This window comes from Heliconius melpomene, chromosome 16 (assembly GCF_056956725.1).
Source record: "Heliconius melpomene rosina isolate 202511_hmr_F chromosome 16, ASM5695672v1, whole genome shotgun sequence".
Taxonomy (NCBI): Eukaryota; Metazoa; Arthropoda; class Insecta; order Lepidoptera; family Nymphalidae; genus Heliconius; species Heliconius melpomene.
This window is the reverse complement of record NC_140404.1, coordinates 8,771,106-8,791,957: the sequence shown is the minus strand read 5'-3', so window position 1 is coordinate 8,791,957 and position 20,852 is coordinate 8,771,106. Positions and strand designations below refer to the sequence as shown.

General features: G+C 31.5%; 1 protein-coding gene and 1 non-coding gene across 7 annotated transcripts in view; both read right to left on the bottom strand.

Moving 5' to 3' along the window:
- spri (Src homology 2 domain-containing protein sprint) overlaps positions 1-20,852 on the bottom strand; it is a 178,987-nt gene that overhangs the window by 99,469 nt on the left and 58,666 nt on the right. For 3 of the 6 annotated variants that reach the window (XM_085198824.1, XM_085198830.1, XM_085198829.1), the window contains exon 1: positions 336-625. The exons of 1 other annotated variant lie outside the window; for it this stretch is intronic. Coding sequence is in view for 1 of the 5 variants with exons in the window: in XM_085198826.1 (XP_085054952.1) it covers positions 20,365-20,534 (170 nt within the window). In the remaining 4 variants the exon portion in view is untranslated. Of the gene's footprint in view, positions 1-335; positions 633-20,364; positions 20,574-20,852 lie in introns of those variants that run through there. 2 more of the 6 variants (XM_085198826.1, XM_085198825.1) reach the window with 2 other exon arrangements.
- Positions 15,640-15,758, bottom strand: LOC146530950 (5S ribosomal RNA). Its single transcript, XR_014878878.1, has one exon. It is a non-coding gene; the product is annotated as a 5S ribosomal RNA (ribosomal RNA).

The window sequence follows — 20,852 nt, the reverse complement described above, 5'->3', positions numbered from 1 at the left end:
TTTAAAACGCTATTTATGTTGTAATATATTTAAAAAAACGTATAACTAAAAGTTATAAAAAAAACTATTTTTAAGTAAAAAATATTTAAAAACGACTCGTTGATACACTTAAACGATTGTGAAATATAAACTACTCATGAGTACGTAAAAGGTAAACAATTTCCTAACATTATAGGTGTTATATGTGCAATATTCAGTAATCACATGGCCAATGCTTAAACAAGATAAGACTTATCAGTTACGATAAAGCAATTGTGTTTGGTGATATCATTAAAGACAATAAAAAAGGAAAATTAAAAGAGTATAAATAACCTAAAAAAGCGATTAAAACTTACTAGCAACTAAAATCCAAGCTCACTACTACTCAAACGAGAGCCGTTAAAGAATCACTCGGCAAAACATAAAAAAAAACACAATACGATAAAAACTAAAAACAAAACCAAAGCACAAAAACAAATGAACTGGCGGTAAAACTGGCAATATTACCGTTTCAAAAACAACTTTTTTTTCACTTGCACAAAATCGACGACGATATCAAATTTTCGTTGTGAAATTTGATATGTGTACGGTTGCGAGGGCGGCGCGGGAGGTGCGCGCGGTGCGGCGTCCGGGCGACAACTGACGTTCGCCGCCGGCCGGCGTCTCCCACTCGAATACGCATGTCCGGAACTTAGATACGTCAGGTTCCATGTTCATTTCTTTTTTATAATTCATTTAATTATTATAGTTTTACTAACTAAGATATTATCAATTATTGTCAAGTCTGAGATAGATCTTGAGATGTCGTTTTCATTTATAGTTTAATATAATTTATAAATGAAACGGCTTCTTAAGATCGATCTCAGATTTGAGAGTGCTTTATAAATACGGGCTTAAGAAACAAAACATTAAACACGTGAGTTGCAAGGTCGAACGTGATAATGACATTTGTATTTATACGACCATTATTTACATCAGTGGTTTAACAAATATTTGTCATTATATAAAAAAAGTTTAAAAAAATACATTCCGAATATTGTTAATTTTTAATATGTTCTAAATCTCTTATTTACAAAGTAAATTTTATTAAGAAACATTAACAAAATAACAATTCAATGAATATTTAAAATATTATTTTTATTAATTATTTATCTTCTAATTCTTACCTAAAATTATTTGAATAATATTTTTTGTCTGTGCTTTCACCGACACACCGACACGATGAAAGTGTATTGTCACAACTAAGAATATACAATAGGCGTTCCTCTAACATTTGACTCACACTTTCTTATGAATCATATGAAATAATAAATTATTCTTTAAAAAAGAGCACACTGTATCATTACACAATATGAATACAATACATTTAATCTATTGTTATATTTATTGCAAATGACTACGGATAATGATAATTGCGCTCGTTATGTACACTTTCTATTTATTGCCATTTTGACACTCCGTTCCCATTAAGACACTTCAGTTACCCATTTTCTGCCAAATTTTGGAGGTATTGCTTGTTAAATGGCGGAACTGAACGCCGCGCTTTGCCTCGTTATGGTTATGTTATGGAGAAAACGAAAATTATTAAATATTTTATTTCCTCGAGTGGGAATTGAACTCACAACCTGTCGCGTATATAGACGCATAAATAAAAAAAATCCTTTAATTATTTTAATTTAACGCAATCTTGTGAAAAACAAAACTATTTAAATCATTGTTTTTACGAATGCAAAATATAGACCCCCGGGGACAAATAAAATGTCCACGCGAACAAAGCGCACAACGAATTCATAATTAAAAAGATATCGTCTGGCACCGGCGCTACACACAAACAGATATTAAATATTTAAAACAATTTTAAAGACAAAAGAGTTAACAACGCTATTTATTAAGTATCATTAAACATTTATAAGAATATGGAATTTACTATTAACGTTAGAACTTTAAACATTTAACCTTATTGTAAAATAATATTTTTTTTAACTTAACTATTACTTTAATCGGATATTAAAATAGGGATATTATCAGGATCTTTTTAAGTTCCACACTGTATCCTTAGCGGGGTAGCCAGACATGATGGTAGGGGAGAGCGGGGCCAAAAGTTCCGATTTTTTTTTAACCTCAAATATTGCTACGAATACTTGATTTTAGTATTTATGCAATATAACCAAATTCAACTTACATATCTAGACTTGCAATTAAAACAGTAATTTGGGGTATTCTTTGTAAGACTTATTTGTTATGATTTTTTTTATGACTGAAGTCGGAAAGTAACAACTTACCCCGAATTGGGGCAAGTTGTTAACAGACCGGGGTAAATTGTTACCATATTTTTAAAGCTATTATTTGCAAAATAAAAAACAATAAATAATCGAACAAAGCCTGTTTATTTAAGGAATAATCAACAGTATCATAATAATCAGCAGGCGCAAAAGCAAATCTTTTTTAACCGACTTCTGTAAGAAAAGGAGATTATCAATTCGACAGTTTCTTTTTTTTATGTATGTTTCTTCATAACTTTTGATTAGGTGAACCGATTTTGATGATTCTTTTTTATTTGAAAGGTAGTGCTTCCCATGTGGAAACCAATTTTTTTTTGGTCTATTTTTGACAATGGTATCTATGAGAAAATCACATAAGTATTAAATTTGTATTGGTACGAGTGCGACAAAATGACGAATAACTCAATATCACGTCAACCGAATCTAATGATTCTTTTCTTATTTGAAAGGATACACTTCAAGTACAGTTTGATGAAAGTTTGGTTAGGTTCTGATTATAAAATCCGGTCAAAATTGAGAAAATTTGTTTTTATTTTGGTAAATATTAATTATACTCGAATAGTTACAAGGGAAAACTTTGTTAAAATTATTGTCAGAAGTAAGATTCCCCATCGTTGCATTTCTTTTCAACCAACCTCAAAAAAGAAGTTTTCATTTTCAACCGACTTCAAAAAAGGGAGAGGTTCCCAATTCGCCCGAATATTTTTTATGTATTTTCTTGTCAATATACCAAAATGTTAGTTTCCACAAAAATAATACCTAATTGAGTCAAGTTTTACATTTTTTGCCACTCGTTAACAACCACTACCACCACAACCAACACTCGTTTAAGAAGTATCCTTTTAAGGTTACTTATCACTTAAAATAGTAAAAAGAATTAATTTTGAAGAAAAAAAAACCGAACCGAAAAACAACGGAACTAAAAAGTAAAAGATAATTTTACATAAAATAAAACTTATTTTGATTTTGTTAAACCAAAATAATAAACAAAAATTTCAACCTTTAGGTTTTCGCACTTAATATGTATATGTAATTCTTTGGTAACAGTTTTTATCTTTTTCCTGCAATCTTTGAAAACTGCATCCGCTTCTTTTTGCATCAACTCATATGACACATAACCTCGAGTTGATTTTCGAGCATAAGTCCGCATGTTACTAAATTACAATATTTTTAGTATGAAAAATTACAATATTTACATCCCATTATTGGTACAAATGAATAGGCGAAAGTTTTTCGTCACAACAACAGGTCACAACATGCCCCAAAAAAAGGTAACATCTAGCCCCAAAAACACGTGTTGAAAAAAAATTAAATATAAATAAGATATAGAAAACATAAATAATTTACAAATAGTGTTCCGAAATAGTAGGTAATATAATGTAAAAAAAACACTAACATACTCGAGGCTAATCGTTAAAATTTGTGAGATAGACTAAAAATATGAAATGCAAAAATATTTATAATCGTGCACCAACGACACCCGTGTGCTATTCCATAGGTTTCGGGTGCCACTGGATTGTTCAATATGCTGGACATGGATGCGCTATCACATTGCATTTCACTATATGTTTACTAAATATTCCTATCACTTTTCTCCGCGAAATTATTTCCATCGGAACAACTTACCTCGGTAACTTTTAGCCCCGCTCTCCCCTATCTCTTCTCCACTCTTTCGCCTCGTTCACTGTCATCAACCTCTTCGTACATGACCTGGGGATCCCCAAGCTTTTTACGCGACTTTCCTCCAGTATCACTGTATTTTCGAAAGTCAACTGAGGTTGAGATGGCTACCCTCTACCTCTCATACCGCGAACTTTTATATTATGCAGGTTAAAAAAAAATGTAGTGCCATAACAAGTAGATACTTTCCTTTCGCACCCTAATTGAAAATGGGTAGATAATTTTTAAAGTAACTTTTCAAGTAACATTTAGCTATTGGAAAAACAAATTAAGAACGTTAATAAATTTCCTACTAGTTTGTTATTCCATTGATAGTAAATGTCTGTCTGTAGGTAGTTTGACGTTCATTATTATAATACCTTCACATGACACCGCGTATTCGTAGGCTCCAAACAAAAGAATATAATGCGTTGGCAGTTTAATCACGATTAAAAGCTGACATTGAAATAGGCACTATCAAAATATCCAAGCTTATAATGCTATTTTTTTGTATAGGTTTTTGTAACATGAACTAAATGATTAATACCTGTAATTTCCTTAAATTAGCATTTTATTATGTACCTAAATACAATATTTAAGTTTTTGTAATTTATTCAAGAGGCCGTCATGGCGCAGCGGCACAAGGATGTGACTGTAACGCGACGGTTGTGGGTTCGATCCCCACTCGAGGAAGTGAAATATTTATTTATGTTTATATTTACATTTCTTCGCTCTGGTGTCGAGGCAAAGCGGGTCGTTGACCTGCCACTCAACACGCAATGGCTCCAGAATTCGGTAGAAAGTGGGGAACGGAGTGACACTAGGTTACCTCTGCCTACCCTGCTGTGTGCGCGATACAGAGTGAAGCTCATTTAATTTCATTTTTCTTTTAATAAATATTCCTAATTTAAAGAATTCCTTATTAAAAGGACAACATATTAATTTAATTAATAAAATACGTACAATATACATAAGATCATGTATACATTTTATATAAAAACACAAAAATAAACTAGTATAAAACCTTTTCACACAAATAAGCCAACCTCATTTGCATCGGCTCTGTAAATAACAGGAATACATCGTAAATGGGATTACAAATCCAACCTGCTGTTTTACCACCAGCTCTCAATTACATACCTACGAGTATAACAGCGGCTTACAATAATATAAATACAAAAACAGTGAAATATATTCCATATTTTACTTATTTAGTATATATGAGATGTTTATATATAAGTATTTAAGTAATTAATTATGAGGCCGCCGTAGCTCAGTGGCACAAGCGTGTGAATGTGCGTCCTGTAAACGCGAGGCTTGTGGATTCGATTCCCACTTGGAGTAACGAACTAATATTTATTAAAAATTTTATTTATTCGCTCTGGTAACAATGGCTCGGAAAGCGAAAAACGGAGTGTCTTAACACTAGGTCCTCTACACTGCTACATGCAGGATACAATGTCTTTAATACACTTGTAAGACATAGATATTACAAACGGATGGTAAATTTATCATATGATTATAATTAATAAATGGTACCTATACTATATTATATACTTAATTAATTAACTACTTAGCACTAATAAAAAAGAAAACACTCCCCAGCCATAAGCTTTACATATCCTTTTTTTAATATTTCTTAGGCAATTATTTTTATTATATATACTTCATGTTTTTACGACGGACACTTTTATATTTGAATTACACAGCAATTTCCCGAAATGTATGTCGCTCAGAAATTATCATAAACTGCCGCCATTATGTCATAAAGCGATAAATATGTTATAAAACCATAAACGAGGGTAGCAAACCATCTCATAAATTGTACAAAATTGGCCCACTTTGCAACAACTATCGTTACCCAGTGTTGCCAGTGTTATAAAAATGACACTACATTTTATTTAACGGAAAAAAATGCTTTCTGCAGTCTCGTGGTTGTAAAAGACAACTGAAATGGGACCTACCTATTTCGTACGAAACACAGAATAGTTTTACAGGTATTCTTTTCTAATATAGTAGGTAATTATATTTCATATTTTAAAATTTTGTAGAGGCCTCAAATTATATAAATATTAATATTTTTATGTTTCTTGATCCCATCCCTTAACTTCCTCTTTAACACCCCTTAACTTCATAATTAATATAATTTACATAGATATGTTAGTTTCTAAGACTTTCGATCCTTAATAATTAATCCTTTCGTTTATATTACGCACATACTTGTAGCGTATATGAAAAATATTTTTTATTCCAATACAACTTTGCAAGCTCTTTTGAATTTTAGAATGAACATAGACCTGCTCTGAAAATAGTTCTCCTACGAAAAGAGAAAAGCATAAAAAAATTTTAGACAACGTAAAAGTAAGATATCTTTACACATATGAAAAAAAAAAACTATAATTTATAATGTAATCACATTTCTACTGTACAAGGAATTCTAAAGCTACCTTTTGGTTAGACTATTTAACGTTTTTAGTCGAACAAAGCTCGGTAGACTTATTTACTTTTAAGCGTAAGGGTCCAACTCTGATCCGGACTCATTTACACGGTCAAGAATTTGTTCCGGTCAAAGGGTTTGTTTTGATTCAAATAAACTTCAAACGTACATACAAGGTAAGTTTTTGAAAAGGCTTAAATAAATTATTACTAAACAAATATTAGTAAGGGCGTTTCGTCGCAGGGGCACAAGATTCGATTCCCACTCGGTGTCGAGGAATTTAGTTGCGCCATTCAACAATGCCTCCAGAATTCGGCGGAAAATGGGGAGTGTCTTGACACTAGGTTCCCTCTGCCGACAATGCTGTGTGCGGGATACAGCGTGAAGCTCATTTATTTTTTTAAACGCCGCCCATAATAATTATATTAGAAAAGTCGTGTTAAGCTAATACTAACAATACACATAGAAATAGAAAGCAATTATTATCAAAATTGTATCGCTCTTTCTTACATATAATAAACATAGGAAATCTGTCAAAATTAACAGCCCTTTATAATTTAATTTCCTCATAGATTAACGATTGCAATTAAACAGAGGGAGTGTAAATTATTTGTAAGCAGGTACCCATCCCTCCATCCCTCTTTGCTGTAGATAATGGACTTCATTGATTTTACCATTCAAATTATAAGATTAATCCTAGTAATAAGAATTTAACTGCAGATGAATTAGATAGCAACATTGAAAGATTTATTTAATTCAGACTAGAATTAGTGCCTTAAATATTAAGTTTTTTTTAGTTTCACGCTGGATCTCTCACAAAGCAGGGTAAAGGAACTGGGAACGTAGTGCTAAGACACTCCTCGAAGGCTATGCTTGTTGAGTGGAGAAAATGAAAATATTAGATGAAAGGCTCTAATTACTTATTAATAGGTATTCGCCTAGTTTTCTAAAGAAGAAGAAAGGATACAAAGTGTAAGTACGTCTAAAGAAAGCGACAATTAGTTATGCGCTAGTGTCATTGTTCTGGTGGTTCCCATTAAAAATTGAATTAAGCCAAACAAAAGATATTAAATTAAATTTCACAATTTTTTTTTGTATATCAATTATATAAGCATTTCTAGTAACCACATACAATCTTGCTTATTTTTTTATCTTTATGGTTGGCAGATGGAACCTAGAAACGTATTATTAAGTTACTTCGTTTCCATTAAGACAGTTCCGTTCCCCACTTTCCACCAAATTCTGGTGGCATTGCATGTTGAAGGGCTCAACGCTGCGCGTAGCCTCGTTGCCAGAGCGGGGAATGAAAATCGAACTCACAACATGTCGCTTTTACAGTTGCATACCCCTGAATCACGACTAGGTCTTTGTTATCTTGAATAGTATAATTACAACATAATAGAATATAAGATACTCATTAAAAGGAACCGCGGGTAAGTTAAATTCTCTTCTACCTACTTGCAGTATTAATAAAAATAATTATGTTTAAAAAATATATAAAAACCTATATATGAAGTAAACCCATACTGCCGTCGTACTTGGCCACTCAGCATGCAATGTGTCTGAACGAACAGTAGATAGAAAACGGATTAAGTTAGTACTAGACTCTCCCGTCTAGCAAATGAAAGGGGATATCTCTATCAATTACAATCTTTTCTCTGTTAATTTCAAAATGTATTTTTAGTTTAAAATAAAAAAAAACCATTAGATTTTAAGTAAGGAAGTAATTCTTGACGTCTTTAATTAGATGTCTAATTTTTATATTTTACGATTAATACACAAACAATTTTAACATGTTTAAATTTAACTATTTGAAAAAAAAAGTCTGTCTTGGTCACAAACGTAAAATAGCATGACTTCCTACATAGTGTTTCAGTTTTTCTTCTCTAGACATGTTCGCGCTTAACAGATACGTGTTTAGCGTATCAATTTAACGTTTAAAATACAATAAAGAGCAAATACAAAACTTCAAAGTATAATAGCAGACTTATGAAAAAAATTACCATATAACTACTGTGTAAAACTTAAATCTATTAAATATATCTATCTATTATATTATCTATTATTATTTATTATTATCTATTTAATTAATACAATACCTTTAATATAAGCAACACCTGCATTAAGTACCTGCAAATATAAAAATAGAATAATTATAAAAAAATGTCTTAAAATAAATGAAATAAATAGTAAAATGTTAACAATAACATTTAAAAAGAATCCATTTTATTCTATAAGCGCCTGGACGGTGTGTAGAGCAAGCTGGCGGAACGTATAACTAAGGCAAGTATAGGTAGGCGTCTGCTGAGAATAGGAGCACAGCTAAATGTGAACGTCTAAATATAACGCTTGAATTTAAAGAGCACTTTTAGTACAAATAAGCAATTTTGATATTTATATTCTCTAGGTATATTTTTTAAGCTAAATGGAAAAATCTAAGGATACAAGAGAAGTAGGCCGAGATACCTAAGATTTGCATGTGGATACTAAACCTAAATATATAAAATAAATAAATCAAGGCAGAGAGAACTTAGTGTTAAGACACTACGTTCCCCATTTTCTGTCGAATTCTAGAGGCAAACCTAAATATGTAGAATATCGAGTACATACAAATCTATCCCACAGAGAATCTTCGCTTTATTACTTATAATTATAGTAGATTAATATAAATTAATAACAGAAATGAATTAACTCATTAAATAAAACTTTATGATGGAATATTAAATAGTACTTTTTTAAATTAAATTAAAAACTTGTCAGAGCTTTTACTTATATCATATTTCTACTGTTGCCATATGATACCTAAAAGAAAAAAAATATAACATTTTTAAACACAAGGACCCAATTAAGATAAAGAAACGTCATCCCACCAAACTTCCCAGACATTCCGTAATCCAGTTAACCGGTTAAAACGCCGTCGTTTAAGAAAAATCGTCCCTAAGTCATTAAAGACTTTAATTAAAGCCGTCGTAGGCTGGTCACGGGTCAAGAGGAACTTGCAGACGGAAAAAATAATAATGGCTGAAGAAAGTATGGAAGCCGAGTGAAATATTAATTCTTCTTTCCGTCATTGCGACTATTGTTGGTATTCGTTAGAGAAAATTTTAAGATTAAATCTATTGTAAAATTGTCTTATAAAATATTTATATTTTTTATATAAAAATAAATCAGCTTCACGCTGTATCCCGCACTTAGCAGGGTAGACAGAGGGAACCTGGGGTTAAGACACACCGTTCCCCACTTTCTGCGGAATTCTGGGGGCATTGCGTGTTAAGTGGCAGAACTCACCGCCGCGTTTTGCCTCGACACCAGAGCGAAGCAAATGGAAATATAAATTTAAATAAATATTTCATCTACTCGAGTGGGGATCGAACCCAGAACTAGTCAGTTTTACGGTCAGTGCCCCTGCGTAAAATACACATAGATTAATTAAATTATTCACTCCAGCATTTCTGTAATATTTAGTGCATAAGATTTATCATTCATTCTTAGTTACCTTAAAAATTCATAATGTCAAAGTTTTTTTTTAAATCCAAATTAATTTATAACTGTGCTAAATATATGTTATATATTAAAGTATTGACAGAAATAAATTACAAGTATAAGAAAAAAAATACATACAATATACCCGTAATGGATGTCACTGTTGATAGAGCGATCAGCATTTATTTGAAAGAAGGAGGGGAAAGGAAACATCTTTGGAGAGCCTAATTGAAACAAATATTTGTGGAAGAACGTATGGCTTCGACGTCTTATAGCTAGTTATATCTGTATTATTTTTTATATGATTTTGTAATAATATTATGAAGAATTAATATAAATTTCTTTTACTTTACAAGATCTCTATAATATAGTAAATTTGCAATATGTACTTAAAGAACGCACTCTATAAATCTACAAAACTATTATATAAATAAAATGAACGATACTACAATAAAAGTTGCCGCAAAAGATTAACATCCGTTATCTCATTTAATTCTTTTATTATATCCTTTATTTTGAAATTAAAAATTAATATAATAGGGTGACATATGTGAAATATATATTTTATAGTGTAAATTTCTACTCTAGTTTCTGGTGTAAGCACCATATCCTCCAATCCAACTCCTTCAACATTATTATATAAAAATTAATACTTTCACATTTATCTAACGCTATCTGACACTTCATCAGCTCTCAGCTCCAAGCTTATCAACGCCATAACAACTTCTTTTTCAATTAATTTCAAGGCCGCACTTAGAGAGCCTCGGAGATAAATCACGATTCACGACCCAGTTTCTCACCGAATTGGTTTTGATTGGGCACAATCACCCGTCGCCGTTACATTGGCATAAAATGTTTAGATTTTCATTGATTTGTTAAGGATGGTGCAAGGCTTGGCAAAGAGTAACTAGTGTTAAGACACTCCGTTCCCCATTTTCCGCCGAATCCTGTTAGCACTACGAATTCTCTGAACTTATTTTAGTGTATAAATATAGGTTTACGCGACAAAGTTTGTTGCACTTCCGAGTAAGCCCAAGAGGCGAAGTAAGTATGTAAAAACCTCCGCAAATTTCTTGTTTATAATTGGCAGAACTTGGACGTCTGAGAACACCTGACTTAACAAGTACTTTTTTCCACGTTTTCGGGTGCCTGATTCTGGTATTAAAATAAATATTAATTTTACCATAATATTGCGCAAAAGTAACTAACTATGTTTATTTATATTTACATTGATATTTGACACTGACTTCAACATATGACACTGATTATATCGTTTTGTTTTTATTTTAGCGCCAACGATTCTCTATTGTAGATATATTATGAAAGTATTATTTTCTTTCATATGTGCTACCTATATATTTTACAAAGCAGTTCTTATAAAACGAAATTTTATGTATTTTTTTTTCATTTACGACGATAATGTAACTCAACCGCGGGGTTGAGTTCTGCCACTCAACAGGCAATGCTTCCAGGACTCGGTGGGAATTGGGGAACGGAGTATCTTTACACTAGGTTCCCTCTGCCTACCCTGCTGTGGTCGAGATATATTTTTATGATATCGTAACTGAAACGCAAACTACTCACAGAATATTAACTTCACGTCTTAACACGTGGTAGAGACTAATTGACGGGCGAGCATTACGAGCTCGAGATGACAAGTGCCCGCTAATGAGAGAGTATTTAAACTGAACGAGTGAGTTTACATACAATAATTGCAGTCTTATTCCACATTTTATTGCAATTCTTTTAAAAATTTAAAGACAGACCGACATATAAACATAACTATATGTGTATAAAAAATTAAAACGTGTACACTATCAAGAACCTTTTTTATTATTGTTTTTATTTATCAGCATCACGCTGTATCCCGCACGCAGCAGGGTAGGCAGAGGGAACCTAGTGTTGAGACTTAGTGTTAAGTGGGACCTCTTTTATGCATTGATAATTTTTTTATACATTTTTACAATTATTTCATTTTTTAATGTAATTTTTGCTTTCAAATCACTTTTTATTACCAAAAAAACACATATTATGTTTATTTTTGTGCTATTTATAAATTGCATGAATCGTATATGATTTTAAATTGAAGTTTGCATGCTATCCTACTGAAGTACAAATTATTCGTGAAGTGAAGTTTTTAATATATTCATTGTTAGAGTCCTGCTGCGAGAGTACCTACTGTGTGACAAAATAGATATACATATATTTTTGTCATTATTTATTAGAATTACTTCTCAAAATGTTATTCACGATTTCTCTACCATTTTATATTTTATTCATTTTCTATGTGTGTTTTATATATAAGACAAATAATATTTATTGCCGTTTAATGATAGTTAAAACAATTTTAAATTTAAACTTAAAATCATTTTCGAAAACGTTTATGAATTTTATAAGACATCTATACCTAATTATTCTGTCATTAATTTTAATTTCATTATAAGCTTCTTTAGATGTGTTGAAATATTTACAATTTTCCTTACAGATCCACTTGAATTTTAGAATTAAAGATAAATTGCTAGCTCAATTCTTACATTGGTTCATTATTCATTTTATATTGTATGTCGGGGCTTGAGGAGTCGTGATGTAATGTGGATATAATAGGTCGCTGTGCTCACAGAGTACGTAATATAAGGTTTAATACGAATTTAATATGAATGTAAAATATAATACTTAAATGATATTTCATTTTTTTTATTTCGGTGTAATTTTTTTATTTACATAGTATTTTTACCATTTCAACAATTTTTTTATTTCAATATAGAGTTTGTTTTATGTCAAATGGAAATGGTTATTTTTTAAAAGGGTTTAATTAAAGTTTTAATTTTACCAACGATTTTTAATTTAAATCTGTACAAATTGTAGCGTTCGCTTTAGTGACAAAAAATAATAGTACGTTTATTAAACTATAAAATTCCTAAACTTTAAAGAACCGTTAGTCGAAACCAATTTCATTTTTTATCCAAGAATATTAAACTTGAATTCAAACGGTTTTTAATCATTTTTAACGTAGACCAGCTTTAGATCATTTTCTACACGCTTTTACTTTCCTTGTATGTATCAATCAAAATAAATAATTAGTAAATAAAATCATGGAACATTAATTTTGACTAATCTCTTGTACTTTTATAGTACGGACCTGGCGTCGCCAGAAAGTCCAGGATACCGGCAAAATTAAATGTGTTTTACATTTTTTTACATGTTCTTTTTATTGTTTTTTGGCGTTAGAGGCGACTTTATGCAAGTACATTTACAGATTAGAGGCAAAAAGGGGGGCTTTTTGCCTTTAACCTAAGATACTCAATTGAAGTATCGCAACTAAAAATCTTTTTAATGCTGATTACATATACGAGTATGTTCCATTTCTATACATTTGTGTAGTAGAGAAAAGGGGTCGATAGTATGTTGCACAACTCGTTGATCAATCCTGATTAGAATTTAAGAGTAAGAGCCATTTGGTCAAGTTAATAAAAGTAGTCGTAAAACTGTAACGACTGTCCTGCTCGCAGTGGTTGTTACATATAATATTTTCATATATGAATATTTTCAAATATATTTGGATATATGGAAAATGTTGTTATTTATGAATATTTTATAAAATGATCTAATACTATAAATAAGTTTAAAAAATCTAAGAAAAGCTTCAGTATTAGTTTCCCTTATACACTAAAAGTGTCATCGCTTTAATTTGTATAAAATAATGCATTTAAGATGATCAGTATTAATTAAATCAATTTGGTTGAAAATCTATAGTATTTTTTCTAATATGACATTTGCGATTTTTCCTCATATCTCATACAAATAAAAAATAAATATATCCTATAGAATAAAATATAACAAATAATAACAATTTAACACCAACAAAGTGTCAATTATTTCATCAGCACGGACCGATCATACCGCGTGGGCGCCACTTGCGCCATGTCCTGTCAGCTGCCGCCGCCTGAATCTGAACTACTAACTGTTTATACAACGTGGACCTTGGAAAACAACGGCAACTTCGAATAATTCAATTTAGTGAAATACAAATAGGGGGGAGGAGGTAAACTTTGAACTTGGCAGACGCTACTGAATTGTTAAATCTTTAAAGCTTTTCTTATTTATTTTTTCACAATTGTGTATTTTAAGTATTATTCTTTAAATTAACGATATTAAGGCTAGTATTAACAAACCTCTCTCAAGTCTGAGATCGATCTTGAGAGCGGTTTATAAATACAGGCCTTAGTATAGATGCCATAACAAATATAATTTCATCAAATAGAAACCTTATGAGTTGATTTGGATATTTTCACCTACTAAATATAAAATGGCTGTAAGGGCAATATATTTTAGCTTAGATATATGCCATATATTTACAGTATCTTTACAATAACTCAGTTCAATTATTGTAAAATACATAGAATTCTTCGTAGTAATATAAATACCTCTTGCAGATACCACTGTGCGTCTCATAAATGATTTTGGTTTGAATATGCATACAAAATGAAAACCATACTACATGCATAATCGCATAGCTTAAATATTTGCGAGGCGAGGAACTGCCGTTATGGGGTTTATATCTATGTGCACATTGCAACATTAATAATGCTTATTTCTTATAGATATTTATTTAAATGTATGAAGGTAAGTTAACTAAATCGAATTAAATCACTTTCACGCTGTATCCCGCATAAAGTAGGATAGACACAGGAAACTTAATGTTAAGACAATCTGTAGCTTACTTTACGCCGAACCTAATTTTTCTGCTGCTGTAGAGCAAAGAAATGAAAATATTTATAAATAATGATTAATCTTAGGTAATAAAAAAAAACTATATAAAAAACAAACTAATCTAACTTTATATAAACAACTATCTAATATATTACTATTTGCTCTAACACTACATACAGACAGTTTCAATTCCCTTAGCTTATTCAGATAAAGCTCTTAGGTTCTCCAAACTTTCGCTCTTTTTGTGCAAATATTTAAGCCAAACTCGTGATATATCTTCTATTATATGACATAGGTAGCAGCTTCTAAGCACTATATTTTATATTATAATAAATAAAATCAAATTCACGATGTATCCCGCATAAAGTAGAATAGGCAGAGATAACCTAATGTTAAGACAGTCCGTTCCCCACTTTCCACTGAATTTGAATACTAATCCGAAAGAAACATATAAATAAACCATAAATATACATTAAAATACGATAATGATAGATCAGTAATTAATAATTATGATATTAAATTAATATTGGTATTGTATATCAAGATACTTACACTAATCTAATATGAGGCATAACTTTTTCCAATCTATAAACAAAAGTTGTATCATAATTTCAGAATTGCGTGACTAAAGTCGATACTTATAAGAACACATTAAGAAAATCTTGGAGTTATAGTAATAGGAGTTATTTTTAACTGTTCTTATAAAATAATAGTTCGGTATTTAACTTGTATGGATTATTATTATTTTTGTTGGTAATTACTTATACTTTTCTTCAAACTGCACTACATATTTTATGCTTTGTGTATTACCGTTCTATTATTATTGGAAATAAAGCTAAAATTTACTTGAATAATATATTTATTTTATATTCACATATTATATTCTAGCGAAGTAGTCAGAAAGAACGGAGTGACAAATGCCACGGTCCCGGTAAACGCGGCAGGTTCTGGATTTGATTACCACTCGGGTAAGTATAAAAATATTAATATATATCCATCAAATTTAATATCCTTTTATTATTTAACAACTAATGAAAGATAAATAAAGATATTTTGAAAAGAAACGTCAATAAAATAATGACAAAAAAGAGCCAACGGCACGCGGTGTTCCCAGGCGGTCACCCATCCAAGTACTGACCGCGCCCGACGTTGCTTAACTTCGGTGATCGGACGAGAACCGGTGTGTTCAACGTGGTATGGACGTTGACGACATAATATCTCAAAGAACTGAACACTATCATAATAGATTACACAGAAATTAAAAACACAAGAGCCATGTTAAATTTTTCCATTTTTAAGCTGAAGGCTGTTGTGAATTTTTTACATGTCATTTTTATAACATTTTCATCTCTCAAACAAGGCAAATCGCGGCGTTGAATTCCGCTAATCAACTCGCAATTCCTCCAGAATCCGAAGTGTCTTGACACTATGGTCGCATGTTTTCTCCGCCTACTCTGATAACGAAAAACGATAGTGAAGTTTAAAGTAATAATCTTTAATAATGTGCTATAAATTTTATATAACAATGTGCCAATAAATTACCAATACCAAATTAATATAAAGCTAGTAAAATAATAAAAAATAAATCAATTACAATTATTTATTAAGCTGAAGCGGCCGACATACATACGGACACGTGCGTTCCACATTTCGACCACCTTATTATTTTTGTATCAATTACGTGAGTCACGCTTAAAGCGAGACAATTGTGTAAAATTACTTACTATCTATATAAAAATATATTCCAAATATATTTTTTAGTAATTGCTGTATTTTGTCTATTGCAGTTTATTTGAATGGACAGAAAATCGTATAAACATATCAAAGACTTTATAAGGTAATTTATAAAAAATAATAGATTTTAATGATGCGCAATTGGGGAATGTTACATATATGTCTTGTTAGGAAAACAGCAGCTATAGAATTTGATACTAAACAAATAAGGCGAAGTGAAGAACGAAAATATTACAAATCTTTCCTTACACAATTAAAAAAATATATTTTTTTATATAAATAAAAAAATATAATTCCAACTCTAATGGATATTTATTACAGTCAGAGTTTAGTAAGTTAAATTGTATCGGGCCGACCCTCAAAATAGTTTAAGCGTGTAGTTGGATAGTTCTAACTCAGTGCGGCCAAAACTTACGTTATATAAACACCGCAGTTCCATTAAGAGACTCCTTAGAATATTCTGAATAAGGATTTTACTTATATTGTTTTGCATTTTATCTTATTATAATTAAAGGCGAATAAGCGAATTGTCGTCGCTGCAATATATCTCTAAAAAAACTTTTTTACTTGACATACAATATATTATTATACTAGCGAAACACACAGCTTCGCTCGCTTATTTGCACCCTTAGGGGTGAATCTAATAAACCATGAAACCCGTGTTCAATATGATTACAAAAATTGGTGCCGATTTAAGATTTTTCCATACAAACTTTCAACCTCTACTTGACCCTTTTAGGGTAAAAATTTTTCAAAATCCCTTCTTAGTGGGTGTCCACATTACTAAAATAAATATCTATCCAAATTTCACGTATTTACCATAAGCGGTTACGGCTGTGCGTGTGTCTTACCTCAGTCAGTGAGAACATGTCCTTTTATATATTATATAGATATAGATTTGAATTACATTTTTCTCATAGTTCTTTAATTCTTAACTATGACTCAAACAACCACATTCCATAGGACAAAGAACCACATATAATATTTTTAATAACATTTAAGTAAATAAGCTTTCAAAGAAAATTATCTCCTTAGAACGGTGCTTTGTGACTGTCGAGTCTAACACAAATTTATCGCGAGGTTCCGTACAATAGTTAATTATGCTTATCTCAGACTTCCTTGTTAACCTTATACGTGTGCCTTCAGCGAGGTCACTTAGCAAAAGTACCTACCTATTGGCAATCAATATTCTTGCGAATAGAAAGTGATCATTGCTATTGATTATTTAATTATATACACTTATAGCTATACTTTCAATATATATTTATTAATATATATTGTTTTACTATATGTTAAATGTAATTAAATATTATATCGATCTATATGTAAAACGAATTGAAACTTTACTAATCTTCTTTGAAGTCTAATATAGTTTTACTTTTATTCATCCAATTCAGTCCATCATATCATAATATCTAATGCATAAAATCGTACTAATAGATTCCTTTTGGGCCATCACAGGAGCCACTAGGTACAACACTTCTACGCCTATTTTTATGTTATTCTACTTATATTACAAATACGAAAGTTTGTGAGGATGGACATTTGTTCCACTTTAACGCAAAAACTACTGAACAGTTTTAGATTAAACATCAACATAGCACATAGACCGCAGTTTATGTAAGGATCTTGTATAATTTGGCTTTAATATAGGAATAAATTTAAGCGGGCGAAGCCGCGTGTAGGTCGCAGTAGTAACAATACAAACAAAACTACTTAATAAATCCATTGCAAATATTCATATTGTAAAATATCTTCACCGTTGTTATGGAATGTGATACCACTATCCTTATATCAGCAGTGATAACAATCTAGATTACGTGATAATAGGTTTAATGAACCATGCACGCTGCAGGTAAACTAAGGAATAGTCGATAATACTGAATATTCGATGAAAGGCCTATATATTATAAAACAGTGGCATCGTATTATCTTAACGTATTAATAATATGTTATGTATATGTGAAAACTAAAGATAATTTGAAAAAAAAAACCAGTTCTATGTTAAATACCTGTCAACTGAAACGGAAACTTTGACAAGATTCAAAGTTCTGAAAGCTATACGCAAATTATAATCCGTTATACATGTCACCTCAACAATAACTACTGAAATGATCTTGATGAAACTTATTGCCAGAGCTAAGAAATGAAAATATTAAAAAATATAAATTTATTACCTCGAGTGGGAGTCGAACCACAACCGTCACATTACAGTCAAACCCTTGCACTTTGCGCCACGAAGGTATCCAACTAAATACTACGATAAAATTTTATAGAGACTTCAAATAATATAGAAGTGAAGCTACATAGAATGTGGACTATACGAGGAGAGTCATAACAAAATATACTAGTTCCACTTTCAAGTTATTATCAACATTACTGTATGAGCAACCATACAAGTACGGAATCGATTAATAATAAAAGATAATAAAGAAATACACGATTGTAAGTATTAACACCAAACAAATATTTGTGACATATTTATTTAATACACTCATTCCACCTATTAACGATTGAATTAGCTACTCTACAATAAAGAAAAATCAAATCAGCTTCACGCTGTATCCCGCACACAACCCGGGAACCTAGTGTTAGGTCACTCCGTTCCCCACTTTCTGCCGAAAAGAAACCGTTACCAAAACGACAGAATACATGTCCTACAGTTATTTAACTATATTTTTACAATCAATCCTAGCAACACACTAACTCGAATGCCAATTTTCCTTATCTGATAAACCTAACAACTGATATCAATAAAAATGCGGCTCTCGTCCACATCTAGACGTTTGCTGCTCCTTAAGTTGCATCGATGCATTCAATGAATTTCTAATGTACGCTAGTTTATTCAAATGCCAGTAAGAACAGTAAGAAGACAATGGAAAAATGTTTATTGTAATGCTTAGATGGTTATGTATGGCAGTCGTTTTGTTCCAAAGCTCGGTAATACGATTACGAACGAATGTCATTATAGCGTTTTACAGTCGACGATTCCATTAAAAATGCAATTTTAAAACTATGTCAATGTGTTCATAATTTCTGTTTCTAATATTTTGTTGTAACATAATTAGTAATGTATCACTGTATCGCGTATAAAACAGGGTAGGCAAAGGGAACCTAGTGTTAACCTCATGCTTTCCTGAATTCTGGAATAATTACGTGTTGAGAGGCGGAATTCAACGCCGCGCTTTGCATCGACACCGGGGCCAAGTAATGAAAACATAAATATTTTTAGCGTCGCGCTAGGTGCCATACACAGCAGGTTAGGCATAGAGAATCTAGTGTTAAGACACTAAGTTTCTCATTTTCCGCCAAACTCTGAAGACCTTGAGTGTTGAGTGGCGCAACTTAACGCCGCAGTATACCTCGACACCAGATCGAAAAAACGTAAATATCAATCCAAATGGTAATTACCTATTTAATATTATTTACATAAATCAAATTTGACTCGCTATGGCATACATTAAATATCTACCTAGCATAAGTTAATCATATGTCGAACATTTATCTTGTCGTCAGTGGAAAACACAGCAATCGATTTGTTAATTTCGACAGTCACACCTGCTGCGGTCACGATCTCGGCTTAGCAAATTAGATATTGCAATATAATATAAGCTATTATCTACTGATTATTTACCGTGTGTTGTCATAGTATATGTAGCCCTTATATGTTGTGTAATCATGTATATATATAGAAATAATTAAACAAGACCAAATAAGGTCAAAAATGCAAAATACTAGGTTCAATATAAAAAAACCAGGGAATTATATATTTTACTATCATTTATCATACAATTACACTTTAATATAAAAACTTTTTTAGTTTCATGCTGTTTTCCGCAAATAGCAGGATAGGCAATGGAAAGCTGGGCACCTAGTGTTAAGACACTACGTTCTTCATTAAGACAATTTCGGGAAATAGAACTTTGGCATTGCTTATTGAGTGGCGGAAGTAAACGCCGCACCTTTCCTTGTTACTACAGTGAGGAAATAACGTAAAATTGAACCCACAACCCTCGCGTCTACGGCCTAAAAGGTAAAATGTATTTTAAGTAATTTAAAATAAATTCGGGTAATACAAACCTGTTAACTGCATGTCGTCGTCTCCATTGCCGACGCCGTCGCGGAGTGCTGTCCAATGAAGAAGACCAATCTGCGACATCAACAATGCCCAGTCCAGGTCTTGCCGCATTTCTAGATTCTACATTTCTGGCACTTTCCAGGAGTATCGCCGTATACTTGGTTATCAACATTTTATCACATTTATAGACGAAATTGTTAAAAAAAACGTTCACTTCACTGATTTATTTGTTAGATTTCAGCTTTATGTATTTTTTCTACAAAAATAACACAATTTCCAATTACAACTTCTATAATGAAAACTATCAAAAGAAAGCCAAATAATATAAATTTCACTGCACTTTTTTTAAGCGTCAACAACCGCACGATAGCACACGAACTGTGCTGGTACGTCCGCGTCACGGCGTGGTGACCACCACCACCATTATACCCTTCCAAACAACGGATATAGTAAATAATGCTGTACTCCCACACGCAACGTCCTATCCAAT